Source organism: Augochlora pura, chromosome 1, assembly GCF_028453695.1.
Source record: "Augochlora pura isolate Apur16 chromosome 1, APUR_v2.2.1, whole genome shotgun sequence".
In the NCBI taxonomy this organism is placed as follows: domain Eukaryota; kingdom Metazoa; phylum Arthropoda; class Insecta; order Hymenoptera; family Halictidae; genus Augochlora; species Augochlora pura.
Window position 1 is genome coordinate 6,990,484 of NC_135772.1, and position 18,618 is coordinate 7,009,101.

At 36.9% G+C, this 18,618-nt stretch overlaps 1 protein-coding gene across 3 annotated transcripts in view; it reads right to left on the reverse strand.

The window, feature by feature from the left end:
• Positions 1–18,185, reverse strand: part of Foxo (forkhead box, sub-group O) — a 166,882-nt gene extending 148,697 nt beyond the window's left edge. For 2 of the 3 annotated variants that reach the window (XR_013493756.1, XR_013493784.1), the window contains exon 1: positions 16,204–18,185. Coding sequence is in view for 1 of the 3 variants with exons in the window: in XM_078177956.1 (XP_078034082.1) it covers positions 16,204–16,647 (444 nt within the window). In the remaining 2 variants the exon portion in view is untranslated. The remainder of the gene's footprint in view (positions 1–16,203) is intronic. The other variant, XM_078177956.1, reaches the window with a different exon arrangement.
• Positions 18,186–18,618: the final 433 nt, after the last annotated feature.

The window sequence follows — 18,618 nt, forward strand, 5'->3', positions numbered from 1 at the left end:
CCAGCGGTTGCCTCGCGCAAAAATAACGCGCAAAGCCTGCTTTAAACCCGCCCAACAACGCTCACTCGAAATATAGGGGAGAGTTGCTTATATCGTGCCATTTAACACGTTTCACCTCGCATCTGCTATTTCGCACTAATTCGCGCGCGAATTAATAATAGATATTGTAGCTCAATATGTGATACACCTACCATTGCCATGGAGTACTATCTTTTCAGAGTGGCGTTACATAGTCTTTTTCAACTCGGAGACACAATGACCGGTAGTCAACTGCCTTCCCTTAACCGTTCCATCACGACTACATAATTCCCATAAAAGCAACTAATTTACAATTTTTGTATTTGTGTCTTTATTTGTTGTGTAAATGTTGTTCCTTTTCTTGGCATACGGTGTGCATAATTATAGGCTTAAAATACCGTTCACATTGTTATTGATATATAAACAAAAACTTAACAAAATGCCACATTTGTACATTTGTATTTCTAATATAGAAGTATGCAAATATATTTTTTAACAATTATTTTAAATTAAATATACAGAGTCTCTCAGCTAAAGGTGCCCGCCTACATTACTGTGAATAATTATAAAATCAAAGTAACAATTACTTTTATATTTCTATGTTTCTATCTTCTATTATTTCTAATACAGAAATATACAAAATATGGTGCTTTGTAAACACTGTTTCGAACGAAAACAACTGCGGTAGAAGAATAAACAATAACTAAATCCATGACAAAATGGACAAACAAGTCGATTTTTTCGAAAACATGCTACCGAATAAAAAAATGTTATATCAAATTACTACGAATTCGGGCCAATTAATTACCAGCAAATATTACCGAACGTTGTTACTTATTACGGATCGAATATTCATCCTACTTTTTTAATTTTACGGAGAATTTGAATTTGAGAAAATATAGATTAATTAGCGAAAGACGGCGTGTCATGAAAAGAATCGCTAGAATTTTTTGGAAGTTTTTTGTAAAGGAGCAAAATAATTATCAATACATATTAATTTACGAATCATTAACAGTACATTAAGTGTTCGTTTTCTGATTCTGTAAGAGCGTTTTCGAACTCTTGGTCTCACCTACCACTTTTAACCGCATTCCATGAAAAAAATCCCCAATTAACCATTTTCTGACATTTGAAATCATTTCCTTATATAATTAATAATTATAGCTCACCAAAACCTCCACAAATTCGTCGAACACAAATCATGGTAATTACACAACTGTCTTTAGAATAAGAAATCATAGAACGATCTGACTCACCTGTAACAAACAAAAAAGATTCAGCATTAAGACACTACTTAGAGTATTTAAAGATAATTAACCTTTTGCACTCGAAGTTTTTTTTGAGTCATATTACCAGCAACTCGAAGCCATTTGAGTGAAAAGATCATATTCACATGTAAGTTCATGATATACGCATTGAAAGAAAAGTCATCGTTGTATGTTATTATTTTTTTAATTGTTTATGGATACAAATGTTAGGATATATAAAAAAAATTATTAAATGGCTCCGCTCCGGAGCCCTCGAGTGCAAAGGGTTAAATAGTACGACAGTAAATTACAATGAACTTGGTCCATTACACTACCTAATCAATTTTGTATCAGTTTATCGGACGAACTTGAAGTTTGTTGTGAGAGAGGGGTGATAGGAGGGGAGGCTATGGATGTACCAAGTATTAGGGACTTTCCAAGGGTTATTACCATCACATCTCTGCACTCTAACATAAGTACGCCTCTAATACTTAACACTGTGATAGCCGTATCAGCCAAATATATTTAGATGAAGTATCAACTATGATTAGGATCCGCAAAATGCAAAAAAGGTGAAATAGTATTGACTATCGTACACGTTAAATCTCTAATTACACCTGTCTAATATGAAGTCTATTTTCTATGTAAATTAGTGCTCTTAACCACTTGCGCTATAACAACGAGTCACACTCGTGAAGATTTTATACACAATGTACTAAACATGAATGCTATTATTAATATCTTTCAAAACGAAACAAAATTTCATTTCTCTGTTATCAATATGTAAAAATGAAAGTAAATGAAGACGTGTCGTAGAAGAAATAAAAATTGTCTCATTCTGTTAGGGAAATTATAAAGGACGCGTATTTGAAAGAAAGAAAGAATGTCGATGCAGAGTCGTTTGAACCCGCGAACGATAAGACACCACTTTCCAACACAAACTTTATTATAAGTTAAAGTGCTCCTGCATTCGTCTCTCGCGAGACGAGGATGAATAAGCATTTTACTTCACACAAAAAGATTGTTTCATAGAGTATCCTCGTAATCAAAAGTGCCCATTAACTCATTCACTGTCAACTGTGAAATATCTCGTGGTAGATGCCTACCACGACGCGTCTATTTAAGGTTCATTATTGCAACAGAAAGGATCGATTTATTTGTTTACTTCAAAAAGGAAATGAACAGTTTCCTTCAAAATAGGCTAGCCAGTGTGGATGTGTTAAAAAGAACTGGAACTTTCCCAGCAGTTGCAATCAGAATCAGAATAAAAATATCGTACCAGTTCACAAGTTAATGGTCACCTCGCTCCATCCATTCCAACATATTTCGTCATCGTATGGAAAGTATAATGTGCAGAGATAGAAAGAAATCTCGTGAGACAGGAAAAGGATGGAGGGAATAGCCTACGATCGCTTGCACTCTCGTGCAGCGTTCTGCTGTTATGAAATATGATACTTTCCTCATAAGTTAAGAATAATAATAAGAAGAAGAAGAAGAATTTTCTAACACTGCAATCAAACTAATTAATAAATATTAATAACTTGAATTGTTTCGAATGATCTGTTTCTACTTTAAAGTGAATGACTACAGAGATCTTCGGGATTAATATAAACGAGATCTTTGCGAGCACTGTATACTTAATTTTTAGAACTACCATTCAGTCAAAACGGCATTCGGAACGAATTATGAATTAAAATTCGGAAACGCACCACCAAAAATAAAAATAATCTTAAAAAAGCATTAATAGAGGAATGAGGTAAAATTGAGCCCAGTCTTACCGAAAAATAGTGTACGATCGATACGAGATTGAGAAAACCTAACAAAATATCAAAATTTATATTTATATAAATCATAATAATATATAAACCATAACCTGGCAACTTGTTAAATAATTTTGACACGTATAATTTTAGTTGTAAGAAGTTTTCTACGCTGAATCCTTGTAACTACTTATATTCTCAATCATACATAATAAATATAGATACATTTATAATATATGCCGATCATATTCACTTTTACAAATCATCCCTAAACTTTTTTACGAAACATAAATTTTTTAACATATAGTGTACGATTTTGACTGTGAGTCATAATAAACACAAGAACACAGAAATTGTGGACGCAGATTAGTATCGATACACACAGAATTAAAAATTAGGAAAAATTTGGAGTCTAATATCTTTCATCAGACAATGTTGTCATTATTAGCAGAAATGGTCACGTTTAAGAATCGGATTACGCGGCGCTCCCCTAACCAACTTATCATCTTTGTACAGTACAGTGGTTCCCGCTTGGTGGTCACTCTTCTTTCCCAGTTGATAGTCGCATTCTGTCCCCTCTGGTAGTTGGACAGGTGTTTAGCTTACTAAATAAGCTCTCCACTTATCCCACTCGCCCCCGACGCGTCTCACTCGGTCTCCCTGCTCATTCAGAGCCGAGCGTAGCTAGAGAAAGGACACGGTTGGTAATTCCTGAAATTCTACCTCTTCGGATAATGGTCACAATAAGGTCCCGAACCCGCGACCATTAAGTAAACACCGCCACAACCACGAACACTGAATGAACACCTTATTGAATGGCTTGAGTTTTGGCGACTGTCAAGAGGCTCTCACTCGCTCTGGTCCTGCAGACTCCTCCTTTTCATAATTCCCTGATGCTCGTTAGACCTATAAGGAGGATCTCTGGGCGGAGCCAGAGAAATCGGTGGAAGACAATAAACGTCTACACGTGGTACAGCTACGATAAATACGAGTTTGAAATTTTCAGAATTGCGAAGTTTTCAGCATCCGAAGTTATTTTCTTGTAGAACATGTTTCCTACACAATCCCAATGTTTGACATGGTAATATTAGTTTTTCTCTATCATCGTGCGGATCTCTTTTTCATTGATCACGATACATAAGATGCAGAACTTCAGAATAGAAACATTGAACTGTAATGTCACCCAGTTACATACATACAAATAGCTCTATAAATGCGGATTTTGTGAGGTTCACTTTTGGTTCCTCGAAAGTCGGCGATCACACGTTACAAACTGTGATATTAACGATGTAATAACATTTTCATCCGTTTCGAAGCATAATAAAGTGCTCGATAAAGAGTGGCCGTGTGCATAGATGACAACATAGCTAAACAGATTTTGAGAAGCCTACTGTTTAGAGCCTAATATTCTAATCTCCTATCACAAGTGTTAGTGTTGATGGCAAGAATATACCACATATTTTAACCGTTTGACTGCTACGCGGCGCAAAAACGCTGCGTTCATTTGTCCTCGAAAACCGTACGTTTATTGATCATAAGAGAAGATCAATAAACCTTAAGTTATCTTTTTATAAATTTTAATTTTCAAAGAAAAAAACAATTTAATGTTTATTTTACTTATTCACAATGACAATTAATATTGTTTCTTTATAATACGAAAAGAATTATTAAAATTGATTGATATTTGTCTAAATGAGAGTGTTTTATTTAACAACATCAAGTCAAAATATGTCTCGCAGTTTTCGTGCGTTCTTGAAAGAATTGCTTGGCAGTCAAACGGTTAAAATACTAAGAACATTGTCCTGGAAGAATTAATGAATCGGGTACCTTAACCTGTTCACTCAGGCATGTATACATATACTCATATCTGTCATACTCAGCTATGACGAAGGATTTTGAAGATGGTTTTTCAAATTTCAACAGTGTTCTACCTATTTGAAAACCAAGCTGCATCAACCAACGGCTGCGTTCAACAGTGAAGAATCAAAAGACTATAAATATTCCGAACGTCAAAAAATTAATGAAAATTGAATGAAAAACTTCGACAGGTGGAAGGACGATTTCCTTAGAACAATGAGAATACGTATACCAACGACATAGACTTCTTTATTGATGATTTTAATCAATATAAAAATCAACTATATAACATTATCAGAAGTTATGACATTTAGTTTGTGTTTGCTTTTTATATTGTAATCATATAGTTTTTTTTATTATTCTATTATTACTATCCTATTAAATTGATGTAGACAAATTAAAAGGACGCTTATGCTAAATAAAATAAATTGAATTGAACACTATGTCCAGTAATCGCTAACTACCCATACCTGCGAAATAAAAAATATCTTTCAATCGCGAAATTTACCACGAGCTTTATGGATCGTGCAAGCTCGCGCAGGCAAAACGTAACGCGCGTTTAAACTAAAGTGGGCTTTCGGTCGTCGAAACCACGCGCGGATAGGTGAAAAGAAACTAGAGAAATGACTGACATTTTATCCCCCTTTGTGCGGCGAGAAAAGTGCGACATGGAATAGCTCTGTCTCGATCCGAGGACTGCATCCATCGAGCACAATAGTTATGCACGTCGCAGATAATGCCGACTATTCTCGCTTATTTATACGCTCGCGCACACGCGGCCAACCGTGCGCAGAAAGCACACACCGGACATGCAGATGTCTACGGGGCACAGACACCACGCGATTGGACACGGTCTCGTGTCTCGCATCCCGAGTAGGGTTGCGACTATTCGAATATTTTCGCGTAAGCTTCGAATACTTCAATGGTGATACAACAATTCACTATCGATTTGCCGCGCGGAAAATTATCTTTTCAAGTAGCATAATCTACCTGCACGTATAAAAGTGTTGTTAAGGTACGTACAGGTGCGCAGGTAATATTTGCGAAACCAATGTACGTCTTCGACTGAACCCAATATTCAACGAAGGTATTTAAAGTTATAGATAGATAGGATGTGAGACAGTTGATCACCAAATATAATACGTGTATTTTAATAAAAAGCAGCTATGTACAAAACAACGTGGCGTATGACCAACGGTTGACGAAATTCTGATTTTAGCTTTGTCGCTCCGCTAAAACGTGGAGGTGACAAACCGCTCCACAAGAATTTTGCAAAAATAGAGGGGCACTGGACCGACCAATTACACAAACTTATCGAGTGGTCCGATGGGGGTTGGTTCGGCGGCCTAACACCAAAAAGTCGTGACGTCGTTGACAATGACGTCCGCTGTATTCCTTAGAAATTGCGAGAAATAAACCTGCCGAACCCTCTTTGTGCCCTATACGGGTTTAGGTCACGACGATTACCATCAAGGACGGTACGGCCACGCTAGCCTTGCAGGTATCAGTGTCATAAAGTAATGAAGTCATTAAATAAATATTAAAAACCGATTCTAAAACATGGCAATAACCAAATTGACCGTAGCCTAAACCCAAACGGAAAGACGGGACGATACGATCGTATATCGTGTCTTAACAAGTGTTTGTTTTGTTTATAATAATATTTATACCAAACAATAATGATTTAATGAGAATATTTCATCAATTTTGTGGACACGTAAATCAATTTGAGTGAAGCCAGCATCACTTTCCCAGCAATCTAATAATTATTAACTGATTATCGGATGATTTCCAATCGATAAAATTCTGACGCATATACTATCAGTGAATTTACATTGTCTTTTGCTAATATATTATAAATATAACATTTCACTACATAGATATAAGTAACTATTGTATAATAACCCGAAGATCAAGCATCGCTAATGCGAAAATGCTATTGTCATTTTTATCTTGTAATTTAGTTGCATTCATTACATTCGGTTCGCTCCGAGACGAAAACCGAACCACGTTGAAAGTAGTACTACGATATTCGCTATGATGTGCAATAGAAAGAGATACGGTTTTTCTGTGAAATATTGGTGATCTTAGGGACTTCAGAGAAAAAAAAACTTATCCAGGAAGAAAACTTTTCTTTTATGCCGAAGCCTCCCTTCGAAACCATTCAAATTTATATCTCAGACGGTCTCCCTTACCGTTAAAGAGAAATAGATAGATGCCCCTGTTCAGATTCTTTGAGATCATCTTTACTTTATGATTCACACATTTGTGCGTTCTACATTTTTCATAGGTGCAATTAATATGTTGATTAATGTTAATATGTTGAATAAAATTGGTTAATGAACCTTTTGAATTTAGTTCTAACTTATCACTATACTGCGGATCTTATGTGTTTGTGATAACAATTTGTGGATGTAATCTTTTATTTATAATACTAAAAAAATTCAAAAGTAACGATGCTGATCTTATTAAAATTATTTAAGAAATGACTTCATTTTATATTTGCAGAAAACTCGCTGTCTACCTATCGCCGGTTGAAATCTTCCCAAGTTCGACGAAAATGAAGATCGTTATCCGCGTATGCCGTATAACTAAATAAATAATACTGCACAGTTACTATAGTAATCGTTATTACTATTATCTACACGTAAAAACCCTATTTAAATTCGTCTTTCAGTTATTATTTTAAAATGTTTGAAAGCATAAAGGTACTTTCAAGCTTATATAACAAAAATGTCGAAGAGTCTAAATCAATTCGGTTTCGTCGCTCTTATAAAGCAATGCACAACGTAAATGCAATACACTAAAATCATCATACTTTTCTAGTCTGTGCATAACATGGTTCTTTAATAAGGTTTTAATGCGATTCTTTAAATAACATTTTAAGAAATATAGATTTCTGCGCGTTTGTTTCAAAGAACCAACCGTCGTGGGTTGCTGCAATCACTAACAATAGGACCACGTGTCCCAAAGATTCCGGCTTGCTTCAACCACATTCTGGTGGACTAGTACAAGCGGCAAGAATCACTGGAGCAGCATATAAGGTGCACGATATTTTTTTTTTACCCGGTTTACCCGGTCGAGTTTCTCGTTTCCCTCGATTTCAGAGGCGCAGCTCGCAAAAGCGGGGTGGCTCGCTTTGAGGGAAAAGTGCTACACGGCGGGAAGAAGTTAGCTCCGTAAACTGTTAAACCGCGTGTGCGAATCGATATACACGGCTTTTTTTAACCTGATAACCGGGGAAGACAAATTAACTCGTCATTCGTATTCGATTGTATCTCTCAATTGTCCATATTCACCGAAAGATTTTTTCATTTAATCTTGATCTGTTTGACGAATTTATTTCACCCACGCACATCTTTATATCTTTAATATGTCGAGAGCTCTAAATTATTCATTCTTTTCTCAATATTATTTGTTTTATCATTATTATATACATATCACATTACTGTGGATGTTTGTACAACATAAAAATTGTTTATATCGATTGTAGGAAACAGGAACCACATAGATATTTCTTCTACTTTAAATTATTTTAATAAACTGAGGGTAATATGTTGATAATCTCGTATACTCTGAATATATTCGTTGCTTTAAGTTATAATTACGCATTCATGGTAAATAAATGTACACACTCTGGGATATAATTATTATAATGTAAAATAGAACTACAAGGTATTGTGTAAATATTTCTTCTGTTTTCATTATGGTTAGGATTATAATGTTGAACATCAGAGTATAAATAAACCCAGTAATGGTAATTATGAAAATGATGATATATATATATATATATATTTATTTATTATTATTGTACTTACATACTTATTTAGTAAGTTTCAATTCGAAACTATTGAAAATAGTTCATCATCGTGGAAATGTGAAAAAAAGATGGCATACAAAGCGGACTTAATGTTTTATTTCTTTAAAAATACCACTGCCTGGCTAATTGAATATTCGTAATTTACACAGTATCCATTTTTCTGTTTCCTATTTACACAATGACAATCTCATCGTTTCTCACTTTTCCAACTTTTCCGTGTCATCTATTTACATTTAAGTGTCAATTAGTAATTTTCTTAATGCGATTAGTTTCAGTTTAAAAATATTATTCGTAAACAATTATTTCGAAATATTCATTTTATATTTTAGAAACTATTTTCAATAACAATTACACAAATATCAAAGAAATTCCCGCGTAACTTAACGCATGAATGATAATCTATCTGTATAAAATCTATATTTAAAAGTATATTTAAATGAATATTTAACAGTATATTTAAATAACTCTCGCATACATGCCTGATAGTCGTCGGACTTTTAATCGCGACCACATGCTAATCAGATTCATTTTCAATGTCAATTTTGTTTGACAGCTCCACACTGCCGGCATATTTTTCTGAAAGGAGTTACGCTTTCCTCGGTTTTATTGTAATTACTTGAATATCCTAGAAACCAGAAAGTGCTATAAGGAAAAGCAACGTGTCCGTATGAAACTAGTAGGTCTCGAGAACCTGTTCTTCCGAGTCAACAGCTATTTTTCACCAACCGGGAATACCCCAAATCGACATAATCGGCGCCAAAAAATCGTAAACAACTTCCATTCCTCCTCATTTCGAATCTTTTCCTGAATGTCTACGCTGAAGGAATCTACACTGGTAGGACAGCGAAGGTGATAAAAATCATCAACAGTTCTAACGAGAAGTAAAGCACCAGATGCGTAAAGTCAGTCATGTAAAAAACATTTTTACCATACGAAATCATAACTTGTTCTATGTTAGACAATTCTTTTAATCAATTTTCTAATTTTGTCGAAAAGAAAGCTTCTGGATCTTTTACAGTGATGCCCGAGTTTCCCGAACTTTTCGGCAACGATTACTCAAACTGCCATAGCCGCTGCATTTTGGCAACAGCTATACGTCTTTCATAAAAGAAGATCGCATAGAGTGCCCGATTAACATTAGAATCGGTTCGGTCGAACACGCATTCCGCCGATGCCAGCGTAACCAATAAAACGCCATTGTGTGCAATTGTTGATTTCATTTGTACAAACTCGTTCGACTCAATTCTTCGGGCAGTAACGACAGAACTGTATAGTAATCTGCTTTTCCAGAATATTTACATAACAAAAGTGTTGCACGGAAAAGATTTATTTTACACTTTTTATAATTACATTGGAAATTTTATGGATTTCCAACGCACACAATTTCTCAAACTCTATATGCCGATAAGGATAAAATGAATCTAAATCAACTTTTTATTCATTTCGAGATACTAAGTATTATTTTCGAGAGAAAAATCACGTTGACGTCGATAGATCGTTAATGATCGTTAAAACTTATGCATTTGCAGATTATTATTAAGGGGATATATAAATTTATATAGTGTATTATGGTATTAGTATATTTTTTCTTACAATTAGTAATCTTTTAATTAACGAGGAAAATATTCTTCGATTCCTGAAATTTCCATAAAGATCTGCAGCTTAATAATCACAGATTGATCTACACAAATGTAGAGCAAAGAAACGAAATTGTATTGTAGAATTACGGCGCAACCTTCTAATTAATTATAAATCTACCAGAATGGTACCGAAAATTGAATACCCTTAGCGATTAAAATTAACTAATTTCAAAAGTAGACTTAATCTTTGTATATCATTAATTTGTTTCAGTAAAATAAAGCTGCTGCCCCCTGTTTGTATTATAAAGTAATGCCAAAGGAGAATTATTTATTCGATATAAAAAATCTTAAATCTGTCAATACGGTAAATTCATCTCTGTTTCCTTAAGAACCGATACGAAACGCCCGCGGACGTCTGGCGACAAAAATCGCAAATAAATTCCTTGCGTCCGTTCACCGACGAGGAATTTCAACGCGTTCGCCGCCGCCATTTTGTTTGGAAACCATTCGTCGCGTGCCACGCTGGATTTTCAACATTCTATTCGATGTGTTACGTTCCGGGCAAATTTTTATTTTCTCATAGACTGGACTCTACGGCCAGCATTGCGGGAACCTTCTTGACCGATCCCAGAGCTAAGGATATTGAGCCGTTCAGTGCACACATCGATTAACTCCATAAAACAAAAATTCGAGAAATACGATGAAATGATGTACATTGTTTTTTAAAATTCTTGTTATAATATAGATTCACATATATAATGTAGAATGCATAAATACAGATATAGCTCTCATTTAACGGTGTATAAAATTAACAAGAAAGAATAGCCAAAATATAATCGTCAGTAATGTCACAGTTTTTATGTGACTGGTGGAGTTAATCAATTTGGCAACTGAAAAAAGCAGTAAAGTTAAATTCAGTCTTTAAATTTTTAAGTTTTTTATTATAGAAAAAGTTAGTTATTATATATTTTGATTTCAGCTTTTCCATAAAAATGAATGTTGACAGTTCTGTTATAATATATTATTTGTGAATAATTCATCAGGAATATTCCAAATAATGTCTTCTTCATCAACTGTATGTGAGGATTCGTCATTTCGATTTGTTGTCAAGTTTTTACAGTAATTATGTTCAACAGAAGGAATGTATTTTAGCAGGTCCATCATGTCTCTCCATTTTTCCCTTGTCACAGTTCTACCTTTAAGATATAATAAAGGCTGATCTATATTTTTCAAACTTTGCGGTCTACCTAATACAGATTTTCTTAAATTAATGGCTTTAAATTCTGTATCTTCATTATAATCACATTTGAATTGTATGAGATGGGGTTTGGACCTTTCTAACTTTATCCAGCGTATTTTAAGCCAATTTACTGGAAGTCCTGTGACGGTTACCTTTTCTGTTAATGATTGATCCTTCAGTTTCTGGCCAAATAAACATTTTTTTTATCTGTTTGCGGATGCGATTTAATTACCATTATTATTTAGAGGGGGGAGCATCTTCGGCTGTTTAAAAAAAAGCATTGATGCATGGCAACAAAACAACGATTACATTAGAGTATGGAGTTAATCAAAATGGCTTCTGAAATAAATTATTTTTCAATGGCAAAAAAAATTTTGCCGTTTAATGGTATTAATCTTTATTGTTCAGGAAAGTTATTATAAATATAAAAAGTTACGACTATACCAAGTGCTTTGACACGTAAATTTAAGATTTTTCAAAAAGTGGAGTTAATCGATGTGTGCACTGAATGGCTCATTTATGGATCACTATTTTCTTTTTGGACGAATTAGATTGCGAATACAACGCGTACCCTCCTAGAAGCATCGTTGTCTCACGGAGGGCTCAGTATTTGATCCGCGAATATTTTGTCTGGCGCCTTATCGACATCGTATATGACACATCCGGTGCAACCATACATGGACAGAAGCTGCACCCGGATTCTCACGATCCAAATTGAAAGAATTCAGTTTCGTTATTCGTTAGAACTCTTAATAATGGTAACCCACTTTGAACGTATTCGTAATTATTTAAATTTCCTCAGTCAGGAATTTCTTGCACAACTACAGCGATTGGAAAGCGTTTGTCTTTCATAATTTCTTAGAATATGAACATTTATATTTGTTCTATGTTTATAGCTTCTTTGAAGCTTATACAGAATTTAATTTCGGCAGAGTAGTGATTAATTACATGCGTATTTATGCAAATACTGATAGAAAATCTCCATCACGAGACTGACTTGATAATAGGGTGGAGGATTAAGTTTCATCGTCTTTATATCACGATTTTAAAGCAGTAAGGAAAGTTAACTCTTAGGTATCGAAAAGTTATTTTCTTCCTTATGCAAATATTTATTTCGCATTTACCAAAGTGGGATCGATGATTGTGATCCAAATATCATTTTATATTATACATACATATATCTGAACCGTACGTTAATATCATTCATACAATATTTTGAGATATTTAACGTGTTGCTACCTGTAGTACAAACGCCTCTGATCTCCCGTAACCTAAAGCGTCAGTCATTTGGAAAATTCCATTTGTTTTTTTTATATACAGTAAAATATCAAGCGACTTTTAAATTATCTTTACAACTGATTATTACAAATTGAACAAAATATGTTAATTATTTCCTGTATATTATATTACATTTCAGCTGGTTGGCTCGAGCTTGGCGACTTGTTAGAACACAAAAAAACTAAAATAATAGATAATCTATATTTTCTTCTTTTTCTTTAAATTCTAATATTTTTAGAATCATGTGTGAAAATGATAAATTGTATAAAAATGCGCAGTCTAACTATAGGACAATTTCGACAAAAGATCGAGAAATGAATAACTGTTCTACGTCAAAAACTGATCTAATATGGATTTGAAACATTTTGCTCGGAGCTTCATTTTTTCGAAATACAAGTATCCAATGAAAAAATCTATTTGACCAATCTGTTTACGCGTATGTGGTGCTGTTAGAAAGCATTTTCGTAGAAACATAGGGAAACCAATAAAAAGAGAAAGTAGAGAAGTGCCGCTATCAAACAACTCGAAACCATTAGTCAATGCTTCTTGCATGTGACTGAATTTCGTTCCGTTCATAATTATAAACCGTGTAACGCTGATCTTGGGGAGCAGGAACCCTACTTCCTCTGCGAGGACCACCGCTGCGTCACTATCATTACGGCAGAGAATTACCGAGGTACGTTAATTCAAATATCCAGCACAACAACCGATTTGAATTTGACATTAAGAACGATTAAATGGTATTGCGTTGAAGTCTATGTATAACTTGTAAATAACATTGCGCATACGAGTGAGACAGTATTGTTGCATTCGTCCACTATTCATTCAATCACTTCGTGAAAAATGAAGAAACACAGTTTAGATTACATTTGTGATTGTTATACGTCTACGCGGGCAAGCCGACACTAAAATTTAGAAGCTGGTACATACGAAATACAATACAATATACGAAATACAATATTTAACTTAAATTCAACGTTTTAATTATGAACCTACAAATTAAAAGTTAGTTCTATCACAACATTTCACGAGAACGTAATTTTCCACGAAATTAGTAAAAGCATGTTTTAAGTGAGTATTTTAAATAAAATAGTATTCGTTAGAATCGAAAGTCAATTTCTACGTGAATACTTTCCGGTATAGGGGTTGAATGTATCAAGACATCATTTTTCCATTTTCATGGGATTAATCGAAGAGAAGAGATAAAGAAAGTCGAAGTCACGATAACACGTACTTTCGCCAGGTTCGTTATTAAATGATCGTAAACACAACGTTTGTGGATATTTTTCGAAAATTCAATTTAAATTCAAATTAATTAACACGCACCGCATCATCACAAGCAGTGTCGTATCTAAGGCTTAAGAATAAGGCTGCTGACTACAGCGGTGAATAATATTGTAGTTCTTCAAGATGATCATAAACAGTGGGTGTAGTTCAGCCTCTTGTGAATTATCCGGAATAAAAATAAAATTACGATGATATGATAACAATTTCGAGGATAGTCGTGATTTCCGCGAACAAATTATAAAATTAGAACAATCACCTCAGCAATTTTCAGAGTGCCAATTAATCAATTGGGTCTGAATTGTAGAGATACAATCGAGGGGAGTCGAACACCGTTCCAAGCACTCCCTTAGGCCTTCGCGCATCTTCGAGGTAGTTCATTGAAGTCTTCAGTAACTTCGTATATGTGAGCACACTGTCTTGGGCAGAATGTAACAAGAGTTCAATTTTGTACATTGCCTACGTATTTTATATGACGCAAGTAAAAAGTTTAATGGAGCTGCTTTTATCTAGTGAAAAACTGAGAGAACGTAAACGTTAAACATTGTGTCGTTCGTCAGTGAAACAAATATTATCTACGTTGTATACGGTTGTTCATACATCGCACTATCTACGGGTACTTAAATATTATTGTATACCTAGTTAAATAAATCTATTAAGAAATTTCACAAGTACAAAACGAGGTTCTGTTAATTATTCATATGGAAAAGAGGCAAAAGTAGCTTTGAATTTGGTACAATAATTAAAGTATACACATGCGACTATTATTATTATTATTATTATGCTGCGATTGCTCTCTCCAATCTTATGAAGAAAATCCGAAGTAACATAGGTAATGTGAACTACAGTCACTACAGGTATTTTCGAGTATCAGGAAACAAGACTGTTCTGCTCAAATGTCAAATTATTCCTGTGACCACCAAAAATCCCACCCCTCTAACGTCTTTGGATATTCGTTTCATGAGCCCATTTTTAACCCTCATTTCTCTCTCATTTCAACAGCATAATCTGTCCTTTAATATCAAATTGACAAAGTGCTAAGAAATGAAAGAAATGGAATATTGAATAAATCATTTCATAAATTATTCCTTTACGAACGGAAACTTAAGATGAGATGAAACAAGTTGTAACATAAATTTTGTATGTTGTTCAGAATTAATAAAACAATCTATAGAACAGATTATCTGTCTAAAAATTTGCCTAGACTACAGTTTATTTTGTGGGTCATAAGTAACCCGATTTAGACGTCAGAAAATAACCACCAGTATTTTTTTTATTCAGCATTGATCTTTGGTGAATGAGAACATTATTATAAGATAAATAAATTAAATACGAAATAGCAACTTATTTTGATTCATTTAATATTGATTTGTTTCATTTAATAATTTGGTCCAACTTTAACCTCGGAGGAAAAGTAAAAGAGAAAATGAAAAAATAAGTATATAAAAATAGAAATGGGAAAAAGAATATAGATCAAAATGTCTTTTTATCGACTTTTTTTTCTGTAACAAAGTATTTTTCTATCCCTATACGTAAATAAATCATTATTGTTATTACTATTATATATAATGATACCTATATAATAATGACGTTATATATAGCATACACTTTAATAAATTATAGTAGATATCTTAAATATACACTAAACGTAAAAATAACACTAAAATATTATGCATATAGTGAAAAGCTCATAAATGCTTTGTTAAGAAGTCGTGATAAAAATGAGAAATGTGAAAGACATAATAAAACGCTAATGTACAAGAGATGAAATAATTACAAAAATCAACATCCCCAGCGAAGAGACTAGACAAAATCGCAACCAACTGAAATCAACAATAAATTCAATAAATTCAATAAATTGCCGTTGTCAAATTTGTGTCAACATGGCGGGTGTCACTTTAATAACGAGATATAGATATATTAACCAGCGTTTAAATCACATTTTGTATTTTTTTCATGAAGTCTCAACAAAACATTTACGAACTTTTTGATACATAATACATAATACTGTCGTCTTATTTTTGCTTGCAGAACACAATGCTGAAGTATATCCAGGAAAAATAATACACCCCGAAGGATCGAATATTTTATTGAAAAATAAACAGTAAAACACACTAACCTTCCATCCAGCGCTGCTGTTGCTCTCCCCCTTTTCCCTGAAGTATGGGATATTCTGTATCATCCATTCATAGATCTGTGAAAGGGTGAGACGTTCGTCGGGAGCGCTGGTAATCGCCTGGGTGATCAAATCGGCGTAACTGTGATTCCCCCAGGCATTTCGTCTTGACGAATTCTTCTTGACCGGAAGCAGGCTGCCAGCACCTTGGCCGAGAGCAGCGTGCTGAGGCGGCGTGCCACTTTCGACGCCCTCGACGCCCTCCTTGCTGCCGGACACCACGTTCCCCTCAATGTACTCCTCCGATCTTGGCAGTGGCCACGTGTGCGACCGGGCTCTCGTCTGCGGCTCGAATCCGCTCTCAAGGTCGTACGGTACCCCCTGCTGCTGCTGCGGTGGTAATCCGGTCTTCGACCCCGAAGCAGAAACCGGCGCCGAGTCCATCATGCTGGGCTCCTCCGTGTACTCCACTTTGGCAAAGCGAGAGCACCTCGCGCGAGGTGCTGTCTCTCTCCCGGGACAAGGCGACGTGCTCTCCTCTCACGCGAGAATCGTGGCAGGCCGATACCGCCAGCACACGGCGAAACAAAAAACGCGTCCACGATCGTTCACCACCTCGGTCACTGGTTCGCCCGCTGCCTATTCGCGCGCTAACTAACTGCACTCTCCTCAAGGAACTCGAACGAAATTTCGCGCGCAAAATCCGCGGCGAGATCGTCACAGTGTCACTTTATTTTGTCAGTTTCCCGTGGTCCCGCGTGCAAGCCTGGAAAAACCCACCCAACGATATCAAATCACGAGCAGAGAAACGGGGCGGGAAAAGCCAGGCGGAGTGTGTCGCGGATCACTCGAATCGAACTCTCCCGCGACTGTCTACGAACCGGCCGAGAATACACACTGTAAGTTGTTTTGCGTGTCGCGTGAGCGAAGGAGAAAGATAGAACTGCAGAAGGTGTGAGAAATAGAGGGAGACAGAGGTAAACAGCAGCAGACAGAGAAAGAGAAAAAGAAAGACACAGAGAGAGAATGAGAGAAAGAAAGAGAGAGAGAGAGAGCGTCAGTGGGTAGGAGAAGGGGCAGACCACGTGGTCAAACTCTCTGTGTTTACAAGCCGCGCCGTCGGTCACGTGGCCATGTTTTGATAGAGAACTTGGCCCACTGCGAGGAGAGGAGAATCTTTGGCTCCGCTATCTCGTGTTGAGTACGGTGCTGCGAACACTTTCGAGGAATCGATTCGCGAGGCCGAATCGCCGCGTCACGTCCGCCAAGATCCGAGGTCGATGAAACGTTTCCGATCGAAGTGATCTTCCCTCGTCGACGATCTTCCCTCCTATTTCTCATCGATGTGATCCTGGATCCGCGGGGGCCGTCCACAGATCTCCCGTCCTCGTTTTGGAAATTCGAAATCCGCGACCGATACTTTCCCACTGGTTTTGCTTCTTGGATTGTTTACGTCTGGGACTAGTTCGAACCGCGGTAATTACCTGGCAAGCTAGCTGGTAATGCGTGCGTGCACGTCACGTCGCGACTAAACGCGTAGGCTCTCTCTCCGTAGCAGGGCACGCGCACTCGTGACTATATATACATACACGCACAACGGGAAACAAATTACCGTTCCGTTCCTATACAACTTGCCGGCAGGGCAGCGCGGCGAACACTGACGAATTCTTTTGGCCGCAAGCCGGAACCGACCGAGCGCGGCCGAAGATGTCCGCGGTGAGTCGGTGAGATTCGTGGCGCCTGCCTCCGCGCCCACGGGCCCGACGAAGACCGAGCGATCGCCGGCGACGGCCGACCGACAGAGACGGACTAATTAGCCGACAAGCGGGTGCGACGAGGACCGAGCCGACGACGGCGTCACGCGTCCAAGAGAGAACGCTTCAGAATCCAGCTCGCGAGACCGACGAGGACGGGAGCAACGGCGTCGAGTAACGAGAGAAACGAGTATGGACGACGAGAAAGAGAGAAGGAGCTATAGCGAGAGAGACGAGCTTCGAACGAATAAGAGGGAGAGAGAACTGCGCCGAGAGAGGAACGTAGAAGAAGATCGCGAGCCAAGCGAACGAGAGATCTGGTGGGTGGTTCGATTACACGGTGGTGGGGGGAGGGGATTCGTGTGACCGAGAGGAACGCAAGGAGCGAGAAAGACTGCCGACAAAGAGGTTAACGGAACGAGACAGGGAGAAGGAGGCAATGGTCTGGAATGAGCTGGATGAAGGGAAGAGGGAGCGAGACAAGCTGGTTAGGGGGAGGGAATCCGCGAGGACAGCGTGGACGGTTGATCGGGAACGTGGGCGGGGAAAGGGGCTCAGCGTGCCCCCAGGGACAGTCCGTGTTCTCCGGGCGGGGGTACTCAGGGAGAATTCCCACGCGGTAACCTACCCCCCTTCGATGGTCGCTCTAGCCTCTCCCCTCCGC